Below are 24,318 nucleotides of genomic sequence, written 5' to 3' on the forward strand. Positions count from 1 at the left end.
CTGGCTTGGTCTGGACGAGCGGCGCAATGGCATCCCCATCGAGGAGGCTGCAGACCAAGCCGGTCATCACCTGCCTGAAGAGCGTCCTCCTCATCTACACCTTCGTCTTCTGGGTGAGGAAGGGTCTAGGAACAATGGGGGCGGGGGGCGGGGAAGAGGGGTCCCTCCCCTTCGCCCTGGACACGCAGAGGTCTTCAAAGTTGGCCGCTTTAAAGACTTGTGGACTTCAACTCCCAGCATTCTCCAGGAGTCCACAAGTCTTAAAGTGCCCAAGTTTGGCGACCCCTGCCCTAGAAACAAAGGAGCAAGGCAAGGGGTCCGCCTTTGTCTTCCTCTCCTTCCCTTTTTGCGAAGGGAAGGGGCGCTTTTTGCAAAGAAAAGTGTGTGTGTGTGTGTGTATGGGACTACATTCCCCATCATGCGTAGCCCAGCCCCTCATGGGGCTTCTGGTCCCACTTGCCTCGGAGGCAACCTGGGCATTGGCTTGTTTGCACCTGGTGCAAAACAACAACAACAACAACAAAGGATGCACAGTAGCTCTATATCCCACAGTTTCTCAAAACTTGGGAAACTTTTGAGATGCAAAGGCTTCAGTTCCCAGAATCCCTCCGCCAGGGGTGAGCTTATTTGCTTAGGCCTTAGGCGTTGCATGCGATGGGCAAATGCAGTCAACCTTTTTTTTTCTTTGCGTTGAATGTGCAAACTCTGCGTCTGATGTTGCTTGGACGAAGCTCTGTCCTCTTCCCATTATTGCACTTCTCCTTTGCATTTCCCCGCCACGCTTAACCAGTTTGTGGTGTTTAACCTTAACACTTGAAGTTTATTTATTTGTTTATTTGGTTTGTCGCTCATGTGGAAGATAACAGGAATAGGAATAATAATAGGAACAAACATGAATGCGAATACAGGAAACGGGGACAAATAAATGGGGACATTAGGCACGCTGGTGGGCATATGCACGCCCCTAAGTTGTGTGAACAGAATCCACTGCTTGTGGCCCTAGGAGTCATGACTTAAATGAGGAGTATGAGCACTCAGTTGTAGCTTCAGACTTTCCTTTGTCCTGCCAACTTTGAAGTTGCAAAATTCTTTCCAACCAGAAAAAAAAAATAGAGGAAAGGTGGTTGATCCTGGGTGAAGGTGTTTTTTTTTAGTTCTCTATCTACTGATGAGATAATCTGGGAGTAATCAGGGTTCCAAGTTCAGCCTCTTATTTTTTTCCCTCTGCCCTCGTGCCCGAGACAATCCAGAGTTGTTGAAACCTTGAAAAGTTGTGGAAAGTTTCGTAAACTGAACACAAGGAGAGACTGGTACGAATTCTCCCGGCAGGAAGAAATATCTCCTTCCTCTTCCATAGTATAGCCTTTATTGTCATTGTACATTATGTATACAACAAACTTGGTTTTAGCGTCACTAGTGCAATCCAAGACAAACGATACAAACAACATAAATAGTATAAAGAACAATCCCTATGCAAGTAATCAGGGGGGGAAAAGATGGGTCTCTAAGACATTCTGGGAAGAGAAGGGAAATTCGCCCTGTCTCACTTCTCAAAGGAATGTCGATCTTCTTTCTCTTCCCTACCTCTTCTTAGATCAGCAATAATGATATTTCTTGGGGACGTGACACAGCCTGATGAAAGACACCCCAAAAAAGAGCAGAGCATCCTGCTGTCCTGTCAACACCCGCCCATGTCCAAATAGGACACATTGAAATAATATTTCAGAGAGTTTTCACCAACCGTCAAAAGTCCTCCCCATGCTTAGTAAACAAATAATAACATCAGCGCTTTGACAAGGGGGAGCCAGCCGTGTGCAGCAGCTGCCCAAAAAGCCAACACAGTTCTAGGCTGCATAAACAGAGGAATAGAATCAAGATCACGTGAAGTGTTAATACCACTTTATAAGGCCTTGGTAAGGCCACACTTGGAACAATGCATTCAGTTTTGGTCGCCACGATGTAAAAAAGATGTGGAGACTCTAGAAAGAGTGCAGAGAAGAGCAACAAAGAGGATTAGGGGACTGGAGGCTAAAACATATGAAGAACGGTTGCAGGATGCTAGTTTAATAGAAAGAAGGACTAGGGGAGACAGGATAGCAGTCTTCCAATATGTCAGGGGTTGCCACAAAGAAGAGGGAGTCAAGCTACTCTCCAAAACACCTGAGGGCAGGACAAGAAGCAATGGGTGGAAACTAATCAAGGAGAGAAGCAACTTAGAACTGAGGAGAAATTCCCTGACAGTGAGAACAATTAATCAGTGGAACAACTTGCCTCCAGAAGTTGTGAATGCTCCAACACTGGAAGTTTTTAAGAAGAGGTTGGACCACCACTTCTCTGAAATGGAATACAGTTTCCTGCCTCAGCAGGGGGTTGGACTAGAAGACCTCCAAGGTCCCTTCTAACTGTTATTTTATTCTAACCTTATCCAAGGAAAGGGCTGAGCTCTGAGAATATAGTAAGGAATAGGGACCCTCTCTGATAGGTGCCAGGCCCAAGGTCTTGCGTCTTTTTACTTTTCTCATTTTTTTTTAAAGTTGCCAGTTTGCTTTGCTGGTTTTTTTTTTGTTTTTTTTTGGTGAATAGCAATGTGTGGAATGCAGTCAGTAATCATGTCCTTTCCTTTCAACATTGCTGCTCCAGGCTTTGGATTCAGGTGAGTGTGGCTTTTTCCCCAGGGAGTAGCAGAGTTGGTCTTTTGAATGCAAAGCACTGTCGTTTTTCTTAGTCACGTTCCACAGAAGAGAAACGGAAGGGGATCTGTATACATGGGAATGGGGGTAGGCGGGGGAGCGGGATTGGGGTGGGGTGGGAATCCCCAAGGGCTTGCTTTTGAAGGACTTGGTGGAAGCTGGTTGTAGAATGAGCAAAAATTCTGGGATACGAAACACTGTTGTATGTGAAGTAAAAGAGAAAACAAAGAACAGAATATAATATAATATAATAGAATAGAATAGAATGGAGTAGAGTAGAATAGAATAGAATAGAATAGAATAGAATAGGAAGGTAAAGAATGGAATCGAATAGAATGGAGTAGAATAGAATAGAATAGGAAAGTAAAGAATGGAATGGAATAGAATAGAATAGAATTCTTTATTGGCCAAGTGTGATTGGACACAAGGAATTTGTCTTTGGTGTGTATGCTCTCAGTGTACATAAGGAAAATAAAATACATTCATCAAGAATTAAAAGATACAAAACTTATTGATAGTCATAGGTTACTAATAAGCTATCAAATCGTACTAGTAAACAAATAAAACAATATAAATTGGAAGATACAAGCTTCCTAGAGGCTGGTTAAATCCTTAGTTTGGTTGAATGATTGTGCAAATCAGTTGTACGCTTCCTAGAGGGTGGGGAACATAGTTGGCCAAAAACTTTTAAAAAGTTGATGAGTTAAAAAAAAGTACAACCTCTTTCTGAATCCTAGGCAAGATGATGGGCTCCATAGTTTTGGGAGGAAAGACCATCCTGGATTATCAGTAGATAATCATTAGATAAGTAGAAGGAGATAGGTAATAGGAAGAATGAGAAGAAGAATAGTAGTACAGTCTTAGTAAATAATTTGACAGTATTGTGGGAATTAGTTGTTTAGGAGAGTGATGGCATTTGGGAAAAAACTTGTGTCTAGTTCAGGGGTGTCCAAACTTGGGAACTTTAAGACTTGTGGTCTTCAACTCCCAGAATTCCCCAGAATTCTGGGAGTTGAAGTCCACAAGTCTTAAAGTTCCCAAGTTTGGACACCCCTGGTATGGTTGTTCTGGTGTGTAATGCTCTATCATGTCGTTTTGAGGGTAGAAGTTGAAACAATTTATGTCCAGGATGCGAGGGGTCTGTAGATATTTTCACGACCCTCTTTTTGACTCGTGCAGTGTACGGTTCCTCAATGGAAGGCAGGTTGGTAGCCATTGTTTTTTCTGCAGTTCTAATTCTCCTCTGAAGTCTGTGTCTGTCTTGTTGGGTTACGGAGCCAAAAAAAGACAGTGGTTGACCGCTTTGAACTCGGGTCGAAGCAGAACTGATCGGCATCAGTTGCAAGGGCAGCGCAGAATCCCAGAGAATTCTGGTTCAGAAGAGACAGCTTGTTTGCAGGGAAACGTCTCCTGAAATGCTTGCCCTTTTGATTCACACATGTCTTTTTCTCCCACCTTTCCAGTTCACGGGCGTCATCCTCCTAAGCGTTGGCATTTGGGGCAAGGTGAGCCTGGAAGTCTACTTCTTCCTGCTGAATGAGAAGGCCAGCAATGTTCCATATGTCCTGATCGGGGCAGGATTGGTGGTCGCGCTGCTCGGCACCTTCGGCTGTTTTGCGACCTGTCGCGGAAGCACATGGATGCTGAAATTGGTAATTGTTTCAAATGGCTTTTTTGGCTGAGCTGCAAGTAAGTGGTTGGGATTTGCAATTTCAGCCCAGGTAGAAGTTAAGACGCAGCAGGCATGTTAGTGGTGGCGCAGTGGTTAGAATGCAGTACTGCAGGCTACTTCTCCTGACTGCCGGCTGTCGGCAGTTTGAATCTTACCAGGCTCAAAGTTGACTCAGCCTTCCATCCTTCGGAGGTCAGTAAAATGAGGATTCAGATTGTTGGGGGCAAGAGGCTGACGCTGTAAACTGCTCAGAGAGGGCTGTAAAACCCTGTGAAGCGGTATATAAGTCTATAGGGTCTTCTGCTTGAGCAGAGGGCTGGACTAGAAGACCTCCAAGGTCCCTTCCAGCTGTATTCTGTTTGATTCATTAAATTGCCTATTCTTGTACCACAACATTGAGGATCATTTTGATGTTCTTCCTTCCTGTTTTCTGTCCGCAGTATGCCATGTTCTTAACCCTCATCTTCCTCGTGGTGTTGGTGGCTGCTATTCTGGGTTTTGTCTTCAGACATGAGGTGCGTGCTTGCCTTCGATAATTCTCTGTTTTACTGAGGTAAAAACGGAACTTCCTGTTATTTTTTCCTCAGGAAGTTTGCCGTAGGATCCTCTTTTGTTTTCCTTGAAGACTGGAGCTTGCCAAACAGTAAGGATTCCTGAAAAATCCTTCCAGTAAAGGTCATTTCATTGAAATCCGATCTCCATATCTTAAACACTGTTTCCTAACAAATTCCATTCATTTATCATTCTAGAGCAGTGATGCCGAAACTTTTTCTATCGCACGCGCCTGCCAACCCCAATTAAATCCTCCCGGGCACCAGCGCAGGCACGCCCCCCCTCCCTGCGCACGTGAACACAACCCCTCCTCAGGCTCCGGAGGCTTTCTTGAAGCCTGGGGAGTGTGAAAACGGCCTCCCCCAGCCCCCCTAGATGGCCTCAAGATGCCGGAAATGGATCGTTTCCAAACTTCCTGTTGGGCTGTTGGGGCCGTTTTTCGCGCCCTCTCCAGGCTTCAGGAAAGCCTCCGGAATCTGGAGTAGAGCAAGAACGGCGTCCCCTGGCCCTCCAGAAGGGTGAAAAATCAGTTGGTGTGTGGCAGAGCGGATGGCTGGCGTGCCAGCAAATATGGCTCCGTGTGCCACCACGGTTCTAAAGTCTAGTTCGGGGACGTAAAACTTCCTTGAGGGCCGGATGAGCATTGTTGTTCTCCTCTGCGGGCCAGCGGGCCGGGTGGGGGGAGGGGGAAGATGGAACGGACGCCTCCTGCAGCATCCTGCCAGCCAAAACAGGGCATTGGGAGGCTGTGCGTGGCTCCCCTGTGTCCCGTTTTCAGCCTGGACGGCCTCCTGCAGCACTTTACCAGCTGAAAACGGGCCATCGGAGACCTCTGTGCGGCCCGTTTTTGGCTGGGAGAGTGCTGCTGGAGACTGGGGAGGCCGAAAACAGGTTGTGCGAGGGCCTCATGCGGTCAGTTTTGGCTGTTAGAGACCTTGCAGACTGGTCCTTTGATATTTCCAGGTTGGCCCTGTGGGCCTTGAGTTTGACACCTCTGGTCTAGCTGGATCGAAGTGGTGTATAATTTCATAGTCAATGTCTTTGGGGATAGGAGTGTGTGTAACATTGCCCTTAAGTTGTCCAAAGCTCCTTTTACGTTCTATAAAACGTTGACATGTTTTTCCAAACCAGCCTGTCATGTGACGGTAAGTTTTGCACAGCAAATTTAGGATGGCGTTTGTGTGTAGAAGCTGTTTGAGTGCATACCAAAATGCGGAAGGCAATGTAAATCCTTCCAATTATAAATTCCTTTGTGTTTTTAGCATCAGCTATGGCTTTAACGTGCCAAAATGCATTTGGAAACATCTGCTTTGTCATCTTTGCTGTATAAAAGTATGTGCAGATTCTCGTTTTTTAAAAATTGCATTTAAAAAAACACACACAATTGAACACAAAGTTGAAACCGATAGAAAATTGCCACCTCTAATTTGAACCATATCGTAAAAGTGGCATTTTTCTCTTTCGGCAAAGTCTTTTCTAAGAATCTACCATTCCGATACGTTATCGGCCTTTTCATTCCTCTGCATCTCCCCTTACTTTTAACTCACTCAAATGGCTGAAGCCTCACCTGTGCAATGGAACTTTCTCCCTTTCCTTAAAGATAAAGGATAGTTTTAAGAAAAACTATGAAAATGCTGTGAAGCGTTACAATGGGACCAGAGACGACCCTAGCAAAGCAATCAACCACATCCAGAAAACTGTGAGTGGAAACCTTCTATTTTTCTCTGTGTTTGTTATAACTTACATACTTATGGTTTGTTATCTATCTATATAAAATGCAAATACCACTCACTCAACCGAGGACTACGCTTGAGTGTAGAGTGCATGCAAGGCATCCCATTGTTTAACTTGGGCTATTCTAAGAGCCGCGGTAGTGCAGTGGTTAGAGGGCAGTACTGCAGGCTACTTCTGCTGCCTGCAATTTGGCAGTTCGAATCTCACCAGGCTCAAGGTTGACTCAGCCTTCCATCTTTCCGAGGTGGGTAAAATGAGGACCCAGATTGTTGGGGGGCAAGAGGCCGACTCCGTAAACCGCTTAGGGCTGTAAAGAATTGTGAAGCGGTATATACCGGTAAGTCTTAAGTGCTTTTGCTAATGTTAATCTTGGTGTTATACCCAATACTCCCACCAACACTGACAGGGCAAGCCACTAGAATATGAGAGCAAACCCTACTCTACTAGCACTGATGATGTTACTTAGTTCGGTAATGAAACGTCTCCAGAAATCAACCAAGCTCAGAGACCGAAGGTAAGCAGTTAGTGATAGGACACATTTACACCCTCGCTGTCTCACGGTTTGGACAAATATTACTTCTCAGAAGTTGCTGTGTTCATTTGAAGGATAATCCCTACTACAGATGTAGAAGAACATCTGTGGGTTGGGCTGGAAAACCTCCAGGGTCCCTTCCAAACTTAAGTTTGACTCAGCCTTCCATCCTTCCGAGGTGGGTCAAATGAGGACCCAGATTGTTGGGGGCAAGAGGCTGACTCTGTAAAACCTCTTAGAGAGGGCTGTAAAGGACTATGAAGTGGTATATAAGTCTAAGCGCTATTGCTATTGTAAATAATATTCCCAAAGGGTGTTTGAGGTTAACATGGAACACTTCCAAGCCAGATGTAGGAAATATCCCTTTCTAAGTTAGAGCCCTTTTTGGAAGTTCTGCAATCGGCGATTCGGACATTGGGGCGTCCTGTTTCTGGGAGGCATAGTTGGCATGTCCTGCTTGGTCATCTCGGGCTCCCTTGGTTTTGCACAGTTGCACTGCTGTGGCGTAGAGAATTTCACGGACTGGAAAACGAGCGACTACTTCAAAGAGAAAGGCATTCCCGTCAGCTGCTGCAAACCTTCGGAGAACTGCACAGACAGTGACTTGAAGAACGCCACTATAGCGGGAGACAAAGTTTATGAACGTGTAAGTGAACTTTCTGGGTTTCTCTAGGGTCTGCAACCTTAAACCCTCAAAGGGCCATTTGGACCCGTTTCCCACCGAAAACAAAACACCGGGAGTCACAAAAACTGGGTGGGCGTGGCCAACCCGACATCACTCACTCAGTGGTGAAATTCAAATTTTCTTTACTACCAGTTCTGTGTCGGCGTGGCGTGGTGGGTGTGGCAGGGGAAAGAGACTGCAAAATCCCCATTCTCACCCCACCCCGGGGCAAGCCAGAGGTGGTATTTGCCAGTTCTCCGAACTACTCAACATTTCCGCTACCCATTCTCCAGAACCTGCTGAATTTCACCCCTGCGACTCACTCCCACACAGTCACATGACTTCCCCCTCCCAGCCACACCCCCTTTATGCTCGGCGCTTGCCAGGGGAGGAGAGCACTTCCCCATGCCACCTCCTTCTTTCTCTTGGCCCCGCCAACGAGGGAGAAGGAAGGCCAGTCTTGGGGGATGGACCCCACCCCGTAAGATCCGCCCCCGCCGTTCTCTCCCAGCCCTCTTTGCTGGCGGCAACAGCAAATGTACCACGACGGGAGGGGGGGGGAAGCCTGTTGCCACACAAAGACAAGGACGGGCAATTCGCTCCCGCACTAAAGCTCCACCCAACGCAACTGGACGGCAGCTCTTTCATCCCTCTACCGCCACAAGGCAACAGGGAGCCGCAGCAGAGGTGTGAAAGAGCTGTGGCTTGCCGACCCCTGCTCTAGAATCTGGAACGTGGGCCGATTCTTCCAAACGTTGGTTCTCTGGCAAGCTGCTTAATGGTAACGTTTAAAAAAAAACACCAACTAACTGAGAAATAAATGAAAATAACTAGATGAAGCCACTCACAAAGTGATTGGCTTTATTAGGAGAGCCCTGGAAAAAAAGTTTCTATCTCAGGCTGACAAGTCTGGCCATCCGGAAGACGAATAGTTGTCTGCCCCATCTATTCACCTCCGCCCTCTGCCTTTTATCCCCACAGCTAGGGTGGGGCTTAGCTAACAGCGGTGGCTCTTCTGTCCCAAGGATCGGCCCATAGATTCCCACTGCTCTCCTCTCCTCTGCCTTCTGTGCATCTGTGTGTCAGGCACTGGACCCAGCTGTTCCTCCTCTTCCTCATTAGCCACCTCCTCACCCCAGAGTTGACGGACAGGCCAGGCTCCGCCTCTGTCTGTCTCTCTGCCAGCTCCACTCCCTCTTCCCCCTCGGAGCTCTCAGGTTGCCTTAATGCTAAATCTGCCTCCCATGCCGCCTCCTCTGATTTGGCTGCTGGAGGGGCCGACGGGCCACAGCAGTGAGGCTTTGCTTGGGCCAACAAAAGGTTCATGGAGATCCTCAGTCACCCAGGTCATGGTTGTCCCAAAGGTGCTTTTTCAAGAGGCAACTGGACTTTCTGGTTTTTCTTTGAAAACGTTTCGCTTCTCATCCAAGAAGTGTCTTCAAAAGAAAAACCAGAAAGTCCAGTTGCCTCTTGAAAAAGCACTTTTGGGTGACAACAGAAGGTCTGTACTTAGGCAGGATGTGTCTTCAAGAAGGTTTCAAAACTGTTAGGGCAGGACATGATGGCCTTGAGTAGAAGGAATGAAGCTGGGACTCCCCTGAGCTTCACCCTCACCAGTTTCATTGCTTCCGTGTCCTGTGAAATTAGTTTAGCTCTAGTCGCGGTGACTTTGAGTGTCCGTGATCATGTTAAGGAGCCCGAAGTGAGAGAACGAAGAATGTGTGGCATGGAATGCAAACACTGGATTGTGAGGAGGCTGCTGGCCTTTATTCTCCCTACTTTCCTGCTGAGCTGAGTAGGGAGCAGGTCTTGGTTGCTACTCCTTCCAAAGTCCACTGCAGTTAAGTTGGGAGCACAGAGGGCGCTGCACAAATATTGACACAACCTGGAGGATCTTTGCAAGCCTCCCACATTGTGAGAACTCGGCACACTGTCTTTGATTAAGGTTAAAGTCAAGTCGAGGTTGAAATGGACTGGGTGTGTTTTTGGTTCCTTGTGAAAAGGCCTTTTTTGTTTCTCTCTGCAGGGTTGTTTTAGCCTGGTGATACAAACCATGGACTCCGAGATGGGCATTGTGGCTGGGATCTCCTTCGGCACTGCTTGTTTCCAGGTGAGCCTTCCTTAAGAACCCTGCAGCTGGACCTTCCTCTCTCCTAACACCTCTATTTTCTCCCCCCCTCCATTTGATCTTTGATTATCATGCTAGCAAAGGCAAATGGAAACCCCTGGCCAGCTGCTGTTCAGTTAAGACTCTTGTTTCTTCTTCTTGAGCAGTGCCAACATCTGGTGTTCTGACTCAGGCTTCCTGAGAGCCTGAAGCAAACTCCTGGTCCTGACGAAAACCCCTTTTATTAATTTACTGTGAATTCTGCTCATCCACATCCAGCAAAGTCTTTCAAGGGAGGATTTACGCTCACAGACCTTATCTGGCTTGGAGAGCTGCCAGGCCGATATCTGCAGAACTTGGCAAGGAGTCTCGGGGAGTCATGAACCAATTAAGCGAACTAATTGTCTCCTGCAAACTCCACTCCCCTTTTGCTCCTCTTTTATTTCCTCTGGGAGGGGCCATTCATCATCCACCTGTGGAAGGGGCCTTCCTCCCAAGTTGACCCCTCTTCTTTAGCTGTTCCCTTCATTGGGCAACTCTGTGCATGCACATACTGGGAACAGGCTCCAGCTGTTTGTCTGCCTCACTGATGTCTGCCTCTGAAGGCAGCTGATAACTGGCATACGGCTCTGGCCCCCTCTCTGCCTCCGACACAGAGCCCTCATCAGAGCCTTCCCCAGACACCAAGACTGGCCCATGTTCCTCCCCAACCTCCTCACTGTCCGAATCTGCTGCCAGCTCCACTGGCCGTTGGCGGGCCACAACATCTGGCTCCTGCCCAGGAACCGCTTACATTTGGCCTGATGCCCTCCAGCCTCCAAATGATTTTTGGAGGGAGGGGAGGATGCTCACCTTAACGTATATGTGGCCTCATTAAAGATGTATGGAAGTTGTTGGGATTAATTTGGTAGTAAAACTTTGTTGGTTATGGAGTAAAGGGGGAATAATTGATGCAGTTGGAGCTAGAAGTCCATTCCAGAGGAATTGGTGCAATGAGTTTAATGATCAGTTTCAATGACCATTTGTATAACATTGCAATATTTGCATAAGTGTGTTATTGATGTCATTGAAATAAGAAGAATCACCTGAGTAGATATGAAAGTACAGAAATCCCCGAGCCCACAATTTCTGTTGTTAAACACAAGACATTTATTGAGTGAGCTTTGCTCCATTTTACGACTTTTCTTGCCAAGTGAATCATTGCAGCGGTTAAGCTAGGAACACGGTCGTTAAGTGAATCTGGCTTCCTCTTCGACTCTGCTTGTCAGAAGGTCGCAAAAGGGGACCGCTGCAACCGTCATAAATACGAGTCAGATGCCAAGCGTCCGAATTTTGATCACGTGACCTGGGAACGCTGCAACGGTCATCCGTATGAAAAACATCCATCAGTCCCTTGTTTGGGTGCCGTTGTAAGTTTGAGCGGTCACTAAGCGAGGTCGAGGATGACCTGTACAGATGTTTAGCTTGATGCCATCCCGTTAATCCTGTTTCTCGTTTTCTCTGTTAAGTTGATTGGCATTTTCTTGGCCTGCTGCCTCTCCCGCTCCATCACAAGTAACCAGTACGAGATGGTGTAACCCTGGAAGACGGGAGTTCGCCTAACACTCCGAGGTATGCATGTTTTTGCAATAAAGAACCCTTGCCTCTTCCCTTGGCCCTGGGTGGGAAGGAGGGGCCCCTCCTTTTCCAAATCAAAGAAATGGCCCAAATCCAGTTAGATGAATGGAACCATCTGGCAAGCAAAGCACTTGTCAGTTTCCAAAACCTTACAATTTGATTGGAAGGGCACTTTGTCCTTTGAAGTGAAAAGCCGTCTACAGTATCAACCCACTTGATAGGGCAAGCTGCTAATATGAAATGAGAGCAAACGTCCCTCTCCTTATTAGCACTGATGATGTCTGCAAGGAAACAACCAAGCTCAGAGAGCACAAAGGATCCTACAGTCCTCCTCCTCCTCCTCCTCCTCCTCCTCCTCCTCCTGCTCCTCCTGCTCTTCCTCCTGCTCCTCCTGCAATCCTTACTCCCTTCTAGCACTGATGATGTTACCTAGTTTGGTAATGAAACGTCTGCAAGAAAACAACCAAGCTCAGAGAGCACCACAGTCTCCTCCTCCACCTCCTCCTCCTGCTCCTCCTGCTCTTCCTCCTGCTCCTCCTGCAATCCTTACTCCCTTCTAGCACTGATGATGTTACCTAGTTTGGTAATGAAACATCTGCAAGAAAACAACCAAGCTCAGAGAGCACCAAGGACTCCACGGTCCTCCTCAACTTCCTCTTCCTTCTCCTCCTCCTCCTCCTTGCAAACACCACTCCCTTCTAGCACTGATAATGTTACCTAGTTTGGTAATGAAACATCTGCAAGAAAACAACCAAGCTCAGAGATCACCAAGGACCCTACAGTTTTCTTCCTCCTCCTCGTCTATCTTATCCTTCTGTGGTGGGTTGCCAATTTTTTTACTACCGGTTCAGGCACGCTCCCCCGTGCGCCTGACGCTTCTGCGTATGTGCAGAAGCGTCCAGTGGGTGGGCGGAGCCTCCCGCCGCCTCTACTACTGGTTTGGCTGATCTGGGCTGAACCGGGAGCAACTCACCTCTGCTCACACAAATCAATGGTTCGATGCACTTTTGAGTCCTGTGTTTTCTTCCAAAAATGGTATATTTGCCGATTTGGGGGAATTATAATAGGGATGGTTATTTGCCGGATACGCACGTCGTACTAAGCACCTGACACACAACCATAACAATAAGGTGTAAAGTGTTTTTACAAATTGTGATGTTTTTAGCAAGCTCCATCCCCCGTTATGACTTAATGTGTAATTTCTTGGCATTGAAAAGCAACTGTCTCTTAACCTCTTCTTTTCTGTTCTTTATTTGCAGGTTTTATTTAAACAAACAAAAAACAGAAGATTATTTTTTTTAGGAGCCATTTCCCTGAGAGACTTGAGCTTTTGAAAACCAGTTTGATTTGACTGCCCTCTTTTGAGATTTTATTTGAATTATGTTTGAAAGCACCAAGGACACGGCAAGGGGCTTTTCCTTTGAGATTTAAAACTACTGAGGACCAGTGGTTTTAAAATAGGGTGCGTGATTTTTTTTTTTTAAAGGGAAGCTTTTCATAGTACTATTAGTTGCTGTGTCATTAATCTTCTACGTATTTAAGTGGACGTATTATTTAAATTGATATTAGCCTGTTCTTGCTATTGTAGTAGAATTTAACCGACAGCTGCCTCTTTTAGTGAAATGCCTGTTTTTCTCTCCCTTGAATAATGCTTCGTATTCTGGACTATCAAATCCTACCCAGATCCAAAATACCTTAAAAAAAAATACAATGAGTGATTTCAAGCCAGACCTCCACAGCTTTTTAGCTGGGGGTTCAAATACTGTATTTCGGGGCTCAAATACTATATAGAGAGTCCTCGACTTACAAACAGTTCATTTAGTAAGCATTCAAAGTTACAGCAGTGCTGGGGGAAAAATGACATAACCAGTTTTACACACTGAATGACTCTTGCAGCATCCCCATGGTTACGTGATTTACTGCTTCAGCTTTATGACAGTTGCAGTGTCCCGGAGTCACGTAGCATTCTTTTGCGACCTTCTGACAAGCAAAAATCAATGGGGGAACCAGATTCACTTAACAACTGGGTTACTACCCTGTGTCCCTGAAAATAAGACTTCCCCGGATGATAAGCCCAATCAGGCTTTTGAGCGCATGCTCAAAACCCCCGAAAATAAGCACTGCGGCAGCCCTGAGGCCTCCTCCTGCACCTCAAAAATAATAAGACCTCTGCGAAAATAAGGCCAAGCGCTTATTTCGGGGTTCAAAAGAAAATAAGACCCTGTCTTATTTTCGGGGAAACACGGTAATTTAACGACTGCAGTGATTCACTGAACCCCCCCAAAAATTACCCTATAGTTCTTCTAAGTTCTAAGTCAAAGGTAGCAAAGAAAACTCGTAAAATGGGGCAAATCTCACGTAACAAACTTCTCACTTAGCAAGAGAAACTCCGGGCTCAATTGAGGCCGTAAGTTGAGGATCACCTGTATTTTGTTGTTGGAGAATCCAGCTTGCAATTTTTGCAAACTTGGCAACTTGATAATGTGTGGATTTTAACCCCCCAGAATTCTATAAGTTGAAGTCTGTGCATTTTCACGCTGCCGAGTTTGGGAAACAAAAAAACACTATTTCAATTTTTGAAGCTTTCTGAGACTTCCTTGCTGGATGGAGGAGCTCCTCTGGAACCAGTTGTCCTCCTTTGAACAAAAGCGCGATGAAGATTTTGGTGGCCCGTATCAAACTCGCATCTGGAGTTGCCTTCTGACCTTTAGAATTGGCCTCAAAGGTCCTCAAATATATCTGATGTGGCTTAATCCCAAATTCCGATGAGGAGTCAAGAAATGTTCAGAGAGGACACTTGTCTTCTTTGGAATCCTCGTCCCTTGGAGTCCTCTCCAAAGTGGACCCTACCTTTTGGTAAAGAGATAAACATTCGTTCTTTCTGGACTTATGGGTAGGGGATAAGATAAAATAACAATGTAAGCCCCCAGTGAGATTGTGGCTTGTTGGTGGAACAGATGCTTTGGGTTGTAGAAGGCCTCTGGTCCAATTCGCATGATCTCCAAACGTGGTGGGAAATAGTTTTTTTTGAGAGATTTTGGTAACGTTAATCTAGATCGGGAGTTGGTAATCCCCGGCTCTTGAGCCGCATGTGGCTCTTTCATCCTTCTGTTGCAGCTCCCTGTCGCCGGTTGGCTCCACAATTGATAGGGCTTTCGGTTAGGAGAGGTTGAGGAAAAAGGACGCTGCGCTAGGAGGAGACTCTATGGTGGGGGAACCGGAGTTCCGGTTGGCTCCAGAATTGAATGGGGGGCTTCTGGTTAGGACCTTTGTGGCCCTTTGAGTGTTTAAGGTTGCCGACCCCTGATAGATGGACTGATAATTATGCGTTCGTATAAGCTAGTTTCCTATGCAATGGAATGGAATTGTAGCCCCCGTCACCAAACAGGATAGATTAATTTTTTACGGCAGTACAGTAGAAGCCATTTAAAGGCACAACAGTCTGTATCTTAACAGAACACACACCCTGAGGGGTTTTCGAGGTGTCTTACCCCCACAGTATTGGTTTCCAGAGATTAAGTCATCTATGTACCAAGTTTGGTTGAAATTGCTCGGAACACACACACACACACACACACACACACACACACACACATTTTTATATATTTAGAAGAAGAAGATTAACTGTGTATGTGATATTGACCCAGGAGTTTGCACACGGTTTGTCAAGCGATAATGGTTTTGATTTGTCCCTAACACTACTACAGCATTACAATTGAGTACCTCCATCATGCAAAACCTTCAACAACAACAAATATACATATTATGACTTGGGTGTGATGTGTATAGGTAGTCCTTGACCTACAGCCTTTTTGTTTAGTAACCATTTGAAGTTACAACGATGGGCGGGTGGGCCCTCTGGAGCACCGTACCGGAACGGTACCCGGTGCTCCGGGCCGGCTCCGGTATGCCCATACCGGGGCGTACTGACTGCAAGCCACCACTGCCCTTTTCCTATGTCAGGAACCTTCCCAGGCTGGCTGGCTTCCTGTCCTTCCTCTATGGTTGTCCCCCTCTTCCAGGATAAAATGCTCTGAAGTCTGCTACCGGTTCACTTTGGGAGTTAAAAAATGCTAAAAAAAAGTTTTTTAAAAATTCCAACGATCAGCTGTGCCACAATCAGCTGTGCCGTGTGATTCCCACAGCACAGCTGATTGTTGCACAACTGACCTTCGGAACTACTGGTCCACCCAAACTGATAGCATTTCACCCCTGCCCCCTTCTTCTTGCAGCCCATCACGAAACAACCCACGAGTACCGTGACACATTTTCGTGTCAAAATGCGTCAAGTACCCAAGTTTTGATGCAGTCGAGTACCGAGTTGTACCGTTGCACATAAATAAGTTTCATCTACCGCTGTAGATAAATAAGCTACTTCAACAGACGACACCTGGTTTGGATCTACATTGAGTTGTGGTCTGGGGAAAAAAAAACTCCTCTTGGTCTCCTTTCCAATTTATTCCGCCTGCCTCTGCCCTCCCCTCCACCCCCCAAAAAAACCTGAACGGTATTTGGTGCTAATTCCTTGCATTCTGAAAACCCCTGGCATTCTTTGGAAAGGAGAGGTTTCCTCTGGTCCCACGTTCCCCGTCTGGGGAACAATTCCTACTCTGAAAACAAATTCAGATTTCAGTGACGCCTTTGAAACTGAGTTGTTGTGAACTTTGTGTCTCTGTGTGTGTATTTTTAAGACTGGTCGGGAGAGTCCTTGATCTTAGCTGTCACTCTGCATCTGTTTTGAGTATGGTTTCGTCATCAGTATTATGTGATGCTTTGAATATTTCTTTTTTCTTTTGTTTGTATTCGATAGAGGATTCTTTCCGGACACATAATAAACCTTTATACACTTTTTATTCTGAAAGCTCTTTAAATACATCGCTTGGTTGTCTTGATTTCTTGCGAACAGTCGCAATTCAGCAAATATTTGGATTTCTCTGGTCGTTAGCGTGTGATGTGTCTTTGGGGATAAATTGCTCTTTTTGTTAATGTTGGAAATATACACATGCTCCTTTCTAATCTTCCTGCAAATTAAGACGTAAGGGGTAATCCTCAACTTACAACCGTAATTGAACCTATAAGCCGTCAGTCGTGACGGTTGCAAAGAGAGTCCCTATACCTGATTTTATGATCCGTTTTGCAACACTGAAGAGAACATGGTCACAAAGCAAACCCTGTGGTTGTTAAGTGTCCATTGTTTGCTGAGGGGTAATTTTTGCCAGAAACTGGAAACTTTATTGCTGAAGGAAGATCTTAAGCGCAGTTGTGGTTTTACCTAGCCATTCTTTGGCTTACTGACTGAACTGCCGGTCTCAATTAAGGGCACTAAACGAGGATTACCTGAATATATTTTTTGGACATGTACCCTAAGTTGCTAAAATTAATTTGCATTTTTTAACACATTTTTTTGGGGGTATCAAAAAATAAGTATTCCCGTTGAAGCTGCAAAAACACAGTTTGCAAAATGCGCTCCTAGGTTTATAGGAGTTAATACTGTTTATTTCCAGGTAAAGGATGCCCTCTTGCGGATTTTTAGGGGAATGCTGGTGTAAAGAGATTTCTTGCTTTCAATTACGGAATGCATGCAACATTTGGTTCCAGTTTGGCAATATCAGCAGACACCCCCAAATGGCTTTTCATTTCCCTGTCTATAGGGAACCAATCTGATTTGCAGTTTGCAAACCCGTTTAAAATCGCTAATAATGCTTGCATTCCAAAACCTCCACTTTATATCGCAGCGTGCTTTTTTTTTTTTGCTGCTTCACTTGGATGCGTTGCAGAAAACTTTACGCCGAGTAATATATCCGAGGGGCGCGAAAACATAAGGAAAAAAAATACGACCCAGAGAAATGGCTTGCATAAAGGACACAGTTTGGGGGCGCGGGGGAGGGAAAGGGCAGAGAGAATGATCAGGCGATAATGGCATCTGGGCCACCCAAGTGGCTCTAGCAGAAATGTGCGCATACATCGTGCTAATGACACGGCTAGAAAAGTCTACAGGGAGACGGCCAGAATGGAGCTGGCGCTGCACTAAGCTTATTTTTTAATTACTATTGGATGGAGTGTGCTCACACCCGCCCTAACATCCGTGCTATCCACCAATTGCAGGGCATGATGGTACGGCAAATCACCCGCCCGCCCTGATAGCAGTAGGGGTACGGGTAGTACCCTAGCAGCGGCTCACATATTCTGCGACAGTAGCGGTGGGCTCGACGGCAGCGGGCGCAGCAGTATCCCCTCGCATCCCAAAGGTCATGGAACTCGAGGCCGTGCTCGGTCTAGGGAGGAAGGAACAATGAGTTGAGTTGGAGACAATGGACTCATTGAGTTGACCAACACAAGCTAGAAGTTGACTGGCCTAAGGAAAAGTTACAAGGGGGGGGGCAAGGGTTTCCTACGGCGGGGGTCTCCCAACTTGGCAGCTTTAATAAGACTTGTGGACTTGTGAACGCCTAGAATTCCTCAACCAGCCATGGGTTTGCACTTGGCGGGCATCTGTTGGCACACCCGAAAGGACGGGATTCTCCAACCTTGGCAACTTTAAGACTTGTGGACTTCAACTCCCAGAATTCCACAGCCAACATGGGTCGGAAACCCCTGATCTAAGGGACATACTGATGGATTCCCACCAAGTGCAAACCGTCTTCGGTTGAGGTTATACAAGGGCATAAGCCAGGGGTCAGCAACCTTAAACACTCAAAAGAGCCACAAAGGTCCTAACCGGAAGCTCCCTGTTAAATTCTGGAGCCAACCGGAAGTCCAGTTCCCCCACCATAGAGTTTTCTCCTAGCACTACTTCCTTTTTCCTCTACCTGTCCTAACCCAAAGCCCTATCAATTGTGGAGCCAACTGGTGACAGGGAGCTGCAGCAGAGGGATGAAAGAGCCGCATGAGGCTCCAGAGCCGCAGGTTGCTGACCTCTGGGCTAAGCCAATCAACAAATGCACTGTTGCTAAAGAATCAAACTCTGAATCAGGCAATAGCGATAAAATTCACATGATGCTCCTTTGATTCTTGCTTTGGTGGCTTACATTGACTGGTGAAGCCAAGCAGACTTCACAATGATTTAACTGCCATGGGTAAACCCAGTTACTGGGACTACATCCTGTTTTGTGGCCAGGAGGGCCAAGGTGATGGATTATATCTACTCTTTCCAAGATTAGCTAGAGCCGTGCAGTGGTTAGAGTGCAGCATTGCAGGCTACTTCTGCTGCCTGCAATTTGGCAGTTCAAATCTCACCAGGCTCAAGGTTGACTCAGCCTTCGATCCTTCTGAGGTGGGTAAAATGAGGACCCAGATTTTTGGGGGCAATAGGCTGACTCTATAAACCACCTAATAATAATAATAATAATAATTTTATTTGATTAGCCGCAACCCTCTCCCGAAGGACTCGGGGCGGCGTACAATCAAAACGGATAAAAATACACATAAGACAAACATATATACAAAAAGAACAGGGACATATACATATGTGCATGGAGGAGAGTTGACTTATAAGTGAAAGACAATTAAAAACACAACTAAAAACACAATTAAAAACACAATTTAAAATCCCCTTAAATAAAATTACTAAATTAAAAAACCCATCAGGAGTGTTACGAAGTTATGGTTGAGCCAGGCCAGCTATTTGGAAAAGGTGGGTCTTGAGCTTAACACGGAAGGAGCGGAGGTCAGTAGTGGTCCTAATATCCGGGGGGAGGTCATTCCACAGGGCTGGGCCCGCCACAGAGAAGGCTCTGCTCCTAGGCGCCGCCCCATGGCACTGTCTGGTGGACGGCACCTGGAGAAGTCCCTCTCTGTGCGAGCGGATGGGTCGTAGGGATGTATGGGGCAGAATACGATCCCGCAGGTAACTAGAGAGGGTTGTAAAGCACCGTGAAGCCGTATATAAGTCTAAGTGCTATAGCTATTGCTATAGAAGAGCCATTGTGGTGTAGTGGTTAGAATGTAATATTGCAGGCGAACTCACTACTCGCTGCCAACAGTTCGATTCTGACCAGCTCAAGGTTGACTCATCCTTCCATCCTTCCCAGGTGGATAAAAGGAGGACCCAGATTGTTGGGGGCCATATGCTGACTCTAAAACTGCTTACCGAGGGCTATAAAAGCACTGTGAAGCGGGATATAAGTATAAGCTATTGCAATCGCTATGTAAGAGCTGTAGTGGTGGTGTGGTTAGAATACAGTATTGCACACTAACTCTGCCCACAGCCTGGAGTTCGACCCTGACCGGCTCAAAGTTGACTCAGCCTTCTTTCAAGGGGGGAAATGAGGACCAGATTGTTGGGGGGGAGGGGCAATAGGCTGACACTTTAAATGGCTTAGAGAGGGCTGTAAAAGCACTATGAAGCGGTATATAAGTCTATTAGTATTGCTATGGAGACAAGCTAGTCCAAACAGGGAAGGCTGAGCTTGCTAGACAGATAATTGGATCTGCTTTAGGGCAGCTTCCTGTATTCCTTATCAGAGTAGTGTCCCTTGTACATCATCACAATCCTTCATCTCTTTCCTGCATCTCCCCCCTCCCCCCCGCCCCGTTTCTGGCAAGGGCAGGATGCAACATAACCCATCTCCATTGCAACTCTTATTCTTCCTTTTGTTAATTCCTTCCTTGACTCTCGCTTTCTGCTGCAAATTCATAGCCCTCACCTTTTGGCTCTGCCGTTCTTTCAGATTTCACAATGCTTTGAAGCAAGAAATGTTGCGCATATTTTCCGAAGGCTATCGGGGGGGGGGGGGCTGTTTAATTGAAGGAACAGGACTTTTCAGCTCTGCGGAAAAGATTGCTGAAAATTCCACTTGGCTTGGAGGCCGGGCATGAGAATTGCCTTGTGACAGTGGCCTGGTTTTTCAATTCCCAAGACTTACGTAGTCGTTCACCGGTAGGTCTTCTTCGGTCAACTGCCGAGCGTGGCGTTTGGGGCCTTGGCTTCCTTCCTGGCTCAAGGACCGGCGCCCCTGCTGAACGTCTGCTTGGTTTCGCTCATCCATGGGTACCGGATCCTCCTCTCCATTTTCAAAGTCTAGAACATTGGGATCTGGGGAGGGAGGTCCACAATCAGAATAACAGAGGTGGAAGGGACCTCGGAGGTCTTCTAGTCCAACCCCCTGCTTGGGCAGGAAACCCCACACCACTTCAGACAAATGGTTATCCAATCTCTTCTTTAAAATTTCCAGTGTTGGAGAATTCACAACTTCTGAAGGCAACTTCTGTTCCACTGATTAATTGTTCTCACTGTCAGGAAATTTCTCCTTAGTTCCAAGTTGCTTCTCTCCTTGATTAGTTTCCACCCATTGCTTCTTGTTCTACCCTCAGGTGCTTTGGAGAATAGTTTGACTCCCTCTTCATTGTGGCAACCCCTGAGATATTGGAACACTGCTATCATGTCTCCCCTAGTCCTTCTTTTCATTAACGTAGACATACCCAGTTCCTGCAACCGTTCTTCATATGCTTTAGTCCCCATCTCCCTAATCCACTTTGTTGCTCTTCTCTGCACTTTCTAGAGTCTCCACAACTTTTTTACATTGTGGCGACCAAAACTGGATGCAGTATTCTAAATGTGTTGTACCACCCACAACATCTGGAGGCAAGCTATTCCACTGATTAATTGTTCCCACTGCCAGGAATTTTCTCCTTAATTCTAGGTTGCTTCTCTCCTTGATTAGTTCCCACCCATTGCTTTCCACCCTTAGGGTGGATTAGTTTCCACCCTTCAGGTGTTTTTCAGAATAGACTAGAATAATCGCCCTGCTGCTGCTACTCTCAGACTGGTCAGTTTCTTAACCCAGAACATCTCCGCTGTTCTGGATTTAATTTTTGGCTTGACTAAGCTCATCCAACCCTTCAGTGATTCCAAATGCCACTTCAGAATATGATTGAAAGCATTGTTGGCTTAATGATGCAAAGCCTCGCTGCCTTTAAAATATTCCTGGCAGCTTTGCTGCTTAAAAACTTTCCAAGCAATTTACAGAAATCATCAGAGGGCCATCAAGGTTGGCTGGATGTGTCTGTCTCTGCCCTTGTCAATTTCAAATCTTTCAGTAAGTTTCCTTAAACGTGGTCATTTTGGGGTATTAGGAGGTGCTTGAACTCCACAATTTATCTCCAGCAAGTAATATATTATGAATTCATCCATCCACTTTACAATTCAGTATGTTAGTCAAGTTTAGGAAACAGGGTTAAACAATACAATACTATACAATACAATAGTAGAGTTGGAAGGGACCTTGGAGGTCTTCTAGTCCTACCCCCTGCCTAGGCAGGAAACCCTATACCATTTCAGACGAATAGCTATCCAACATCTTCTTAAAGACTTCCAGTGTCTTTAAACAATGAGGGGTCCTTGGTGCTTTCTGAATTTGATTGTTTTCTGGCAGATGTTTCATTACCCAAACTAGGTAATATCAGTACTACTAAGGTACTGATGATGTTACCTAGCTGGGTAGTGAAATATCTGCAAAATAAAACAAGCAAACTCAGAGAGTACATCATCGACCCTACAGTCCATTTCTGAGGATAAGAGTGGTGGGATTCAAATTTTTTACTACCAGTTCTGTGGGCATGGCTTGGTGGGCATGGCTTGGCGGGCGTGACTTAGTGGGCGTGGCAGGGGAAGATTACTGCAAAATCCCCATTCCCTCCCGATCAGCTGGGACTCGGGAGGCAGAGAATAGATGGGGCAGGGCCAGCCAGAGGTGGTATTTTACCAGTTCTCTGAACTACTCAAAATTTCCGCTACCGGTTCTCCAGAACTGGTCAGAACCTGCTGAATACCACCTCTGGTAAGACAATAAGCAATAGGTGGAAACTAATTAAGGAGAGAAGCAACCCAGAACTAAGGAATTTCCTGACTGTTAGAACAATTAATCAGTGGGACAACTTACCTCCAGAAGTTATAAATGCTCCAACACTGGAAGTTTTTAAGAAGAGATTGGACAATCATTTCTCTGAAGTGGTGTAGAGTTTCCTGCCTAGGCAGAGGGATTGGACTAGAAGACCTCCAAGGTCCCCTCCAACTCTGTTATTCTAAGATATGAAATAATGGGGCATTTATGCTAGATGCAAAGAAAGGGTCAGAAAATGCCATTTGTGACATTGGATAAATTTCCGGCAGTATAATGTTGAGAGAAAACAGCCTTACCTCTTAGTGGGGTAGGATGGACCCAATACGCACTAACGTTTTTGCAGAGGTCAAACATCTTGGATTCCTTCAGGAAATCTTTATTTTCGATTGGTTTCTCATCTGGAACCCAAAGCACCGATTGCTCAAAATAAGTGATGGCTATTTCCTCTGCCTGCAAGACAAGACATATTCTCACGCCATATATCAGGGGTGTCCAAACTTGGGAACTTTAAGACTTGTGGACTTCAACTCCCAGAATTCCAGCTGGCTGGGGAATTCTGGGAGTTGAAGTCCACAAGTCTTAAAGTTCCCAAGTTTGGACACCCCTGCCATATATAATATGAAATGGTGCAGCTTTTCAATCCAGATCTGTCCTTTCCATGTTGTTGTTGTTATTATTATTATTATTATTATTATTATTATTATTATTATTATTATTATTATTATTATTATTATTTCTGGGGTACCATTCTTTTTTCCTGGATTAAAAACGGACGTACGCCACACTCACAAAAGACGAAGGTGTGCTTTCTTGATCCATTAGCCACCAAACAGGAATGTTCTGACCTATGCTTCCCCAAAAAAGCACGAGGCAGAGTCCTGGTCCTGACAAAACCCTTTTTATTAAATGAATGTGAATTCTTCTCATTCACATTCAGCGAAGGCCTGGCAAACAGTCTTTCAAAGGAATATTTATGACTACAGACCTCATCTATCTTGGAAAGCTGCCATGTAAATATTTTCCCAAATGAAGTCCTGTGCAAGGAAAGACTGGGCACAGAGTCTCTGAGATTCAGGGACAGATCTTCACACTCCTGAAATGAATCTTAACAACTGAATGAACGAATTGTTTCCTGCAAAAGCCCACCTTTCGCTCCTCTTTTATTTCCTATGGGAGGGGCCAATCACCTTCCACCTGTGACTTTACTCCCAAGTCTACCCTGATTTCTGAGTTGTTCTTTTCTTCTGGAAGTTCTGCACATGCACACACTGGGAACAGGCTCCAGCTGTTCCTCTGCCTCACTGCTGTCTACCTCCATAGGGACCTGATCACTGCCAGACGGCCTCAGCCCCGTCTCTGCCTCCGATGCAGAGCCCTCGTCCGAGCCTTCCCCAGCCTCCATGCTCCTCCCAAACCTCCTCACTGTCCAGCTCTACTACCAGCTCCACTGGCGGGCCACAACAAGAAAAATAAAATGAAACCAGAACAGAGCCCAGCAATTCCTGCCATGAGAACGGAAGACACATCTAATGAAGTGTCTTAGAGCCAGCCAGGGTGTTGCAGCAATACAAAAATATACTTTTTCCTTCCGCCTCCCCGACCCCTCAATTTGCTAGTCTTCTGTGTAACGCGCGAAACATGAAAAAAAGGGTTTGAACCGAAGCCCTTGCAGGTTCGACACACCAGTTTAAGTGTGAAATAGGATGTTTGGATCACCGTGGAAGTGGGTGGGTGGGGGGTTGAGATTGGAAAAGAGGGTTTTCCACCTCAAAATGCCTCTGCAATGGTTTGAAGCAGCCCCTGGAAAAATGGGAAGACCGTAAGTCCTATTAAAGGGATTGAAACACATTGAAAACCGATCCTAGTCATGTGGATGATATTTCACTTATTCTTTCTTTGCTACCCTCAT

The 24,318-nt window shown here is 46.0% G+C and overlaps 2 protein-coding genes across 3 annotated transcripts in view; one reads left to right on the plus strand and one right to left on the minus strand.

Annotated features, from left to right (window-relative positions):
* Positions 1–16,439, plus strand: TSPAN6 (tetraspanin 6). The gene is made up of 8 exons (XM_081964380.1): positions 1–113; positions 4,154–4,342; positions 4,803–4,877; positions 6,515–6,613; positions 7,671–7,826; positions 9,871–9,954; positions 11,460–11,562; positions 12,828–16,439. The coding sequence occupies exons 1-7, from the start codon at positions 27–29 to the stop codon at positions 11,526–11,528; spliced, it is 759 nt and encodes a 252-aa protein (XP_081820506.1). The 5' UTR covers positions 1–26; the 3' UTR covers positions 11,529–11,562; positions 12,828–16,439.
* Positions 15,351–24,318, minus strand: part of TNMD (tenomodulin) — a 19,408-nt gene continuing 10,440 nt past the window's right edge. For both annotated transcript variants that reach the window (XM_081964379.1, XM_081964378.1), the window contains 3 exons: positions 22,706–22,859; positions 20,433–20,602; positions 15,351–17,843 (listed from right to left, as the gene is read on the minus strand). In XM_081964379.1, the coding sequence (XP_081820505.1) occupies positions 17,634–17,843; positions 20,433–20,602; positions 22,706–22,859 (534 nt within the window). In that variant the 3' untranslated portion in view covers positions 15,351–17,633. The remainder of the gene's footprint in view (positions 17,844–20,432; positions 20,603–22,705; positions 22,860–24,318) is intronic.

This window comes from Natrix helvetica (genome assembly GCF_964273705.1).
Source record: "Natrix helvetica genome assembly, chromosome: 11".
Lineage (NCBI taxonomy): Eukaryota > Metazoa > Chordata > Lepidosauria > Squamata > Natricidae > Natrix > Natrix helvetica.

Excerpts from the sequence above, each read along its gene's own strand:
- TSPAN6 (XM_081964380.1), top strand. The coding sequence starts at position 27 with ATGGCATCCCCATCGAGGAGGCTGCAGACCAAGCCGGTCATCACCTGC. Across the intron at positions 114-4,153 it reads TCTACACCTTCGTCTTCTGG|TTCACGGGCGTCATCCTCCT; the intron begins GTGAGGAAGGGT and ends CCACCTTTCCAG. Across the intron at positions 4,878-6,514 it reads GTTTTGTCTTCAGACATGAG|ATAAAGGATAGTTTTAAGAA; the intron begins GTGCGTGCTTGC and ends CTTTCCTTAAAG.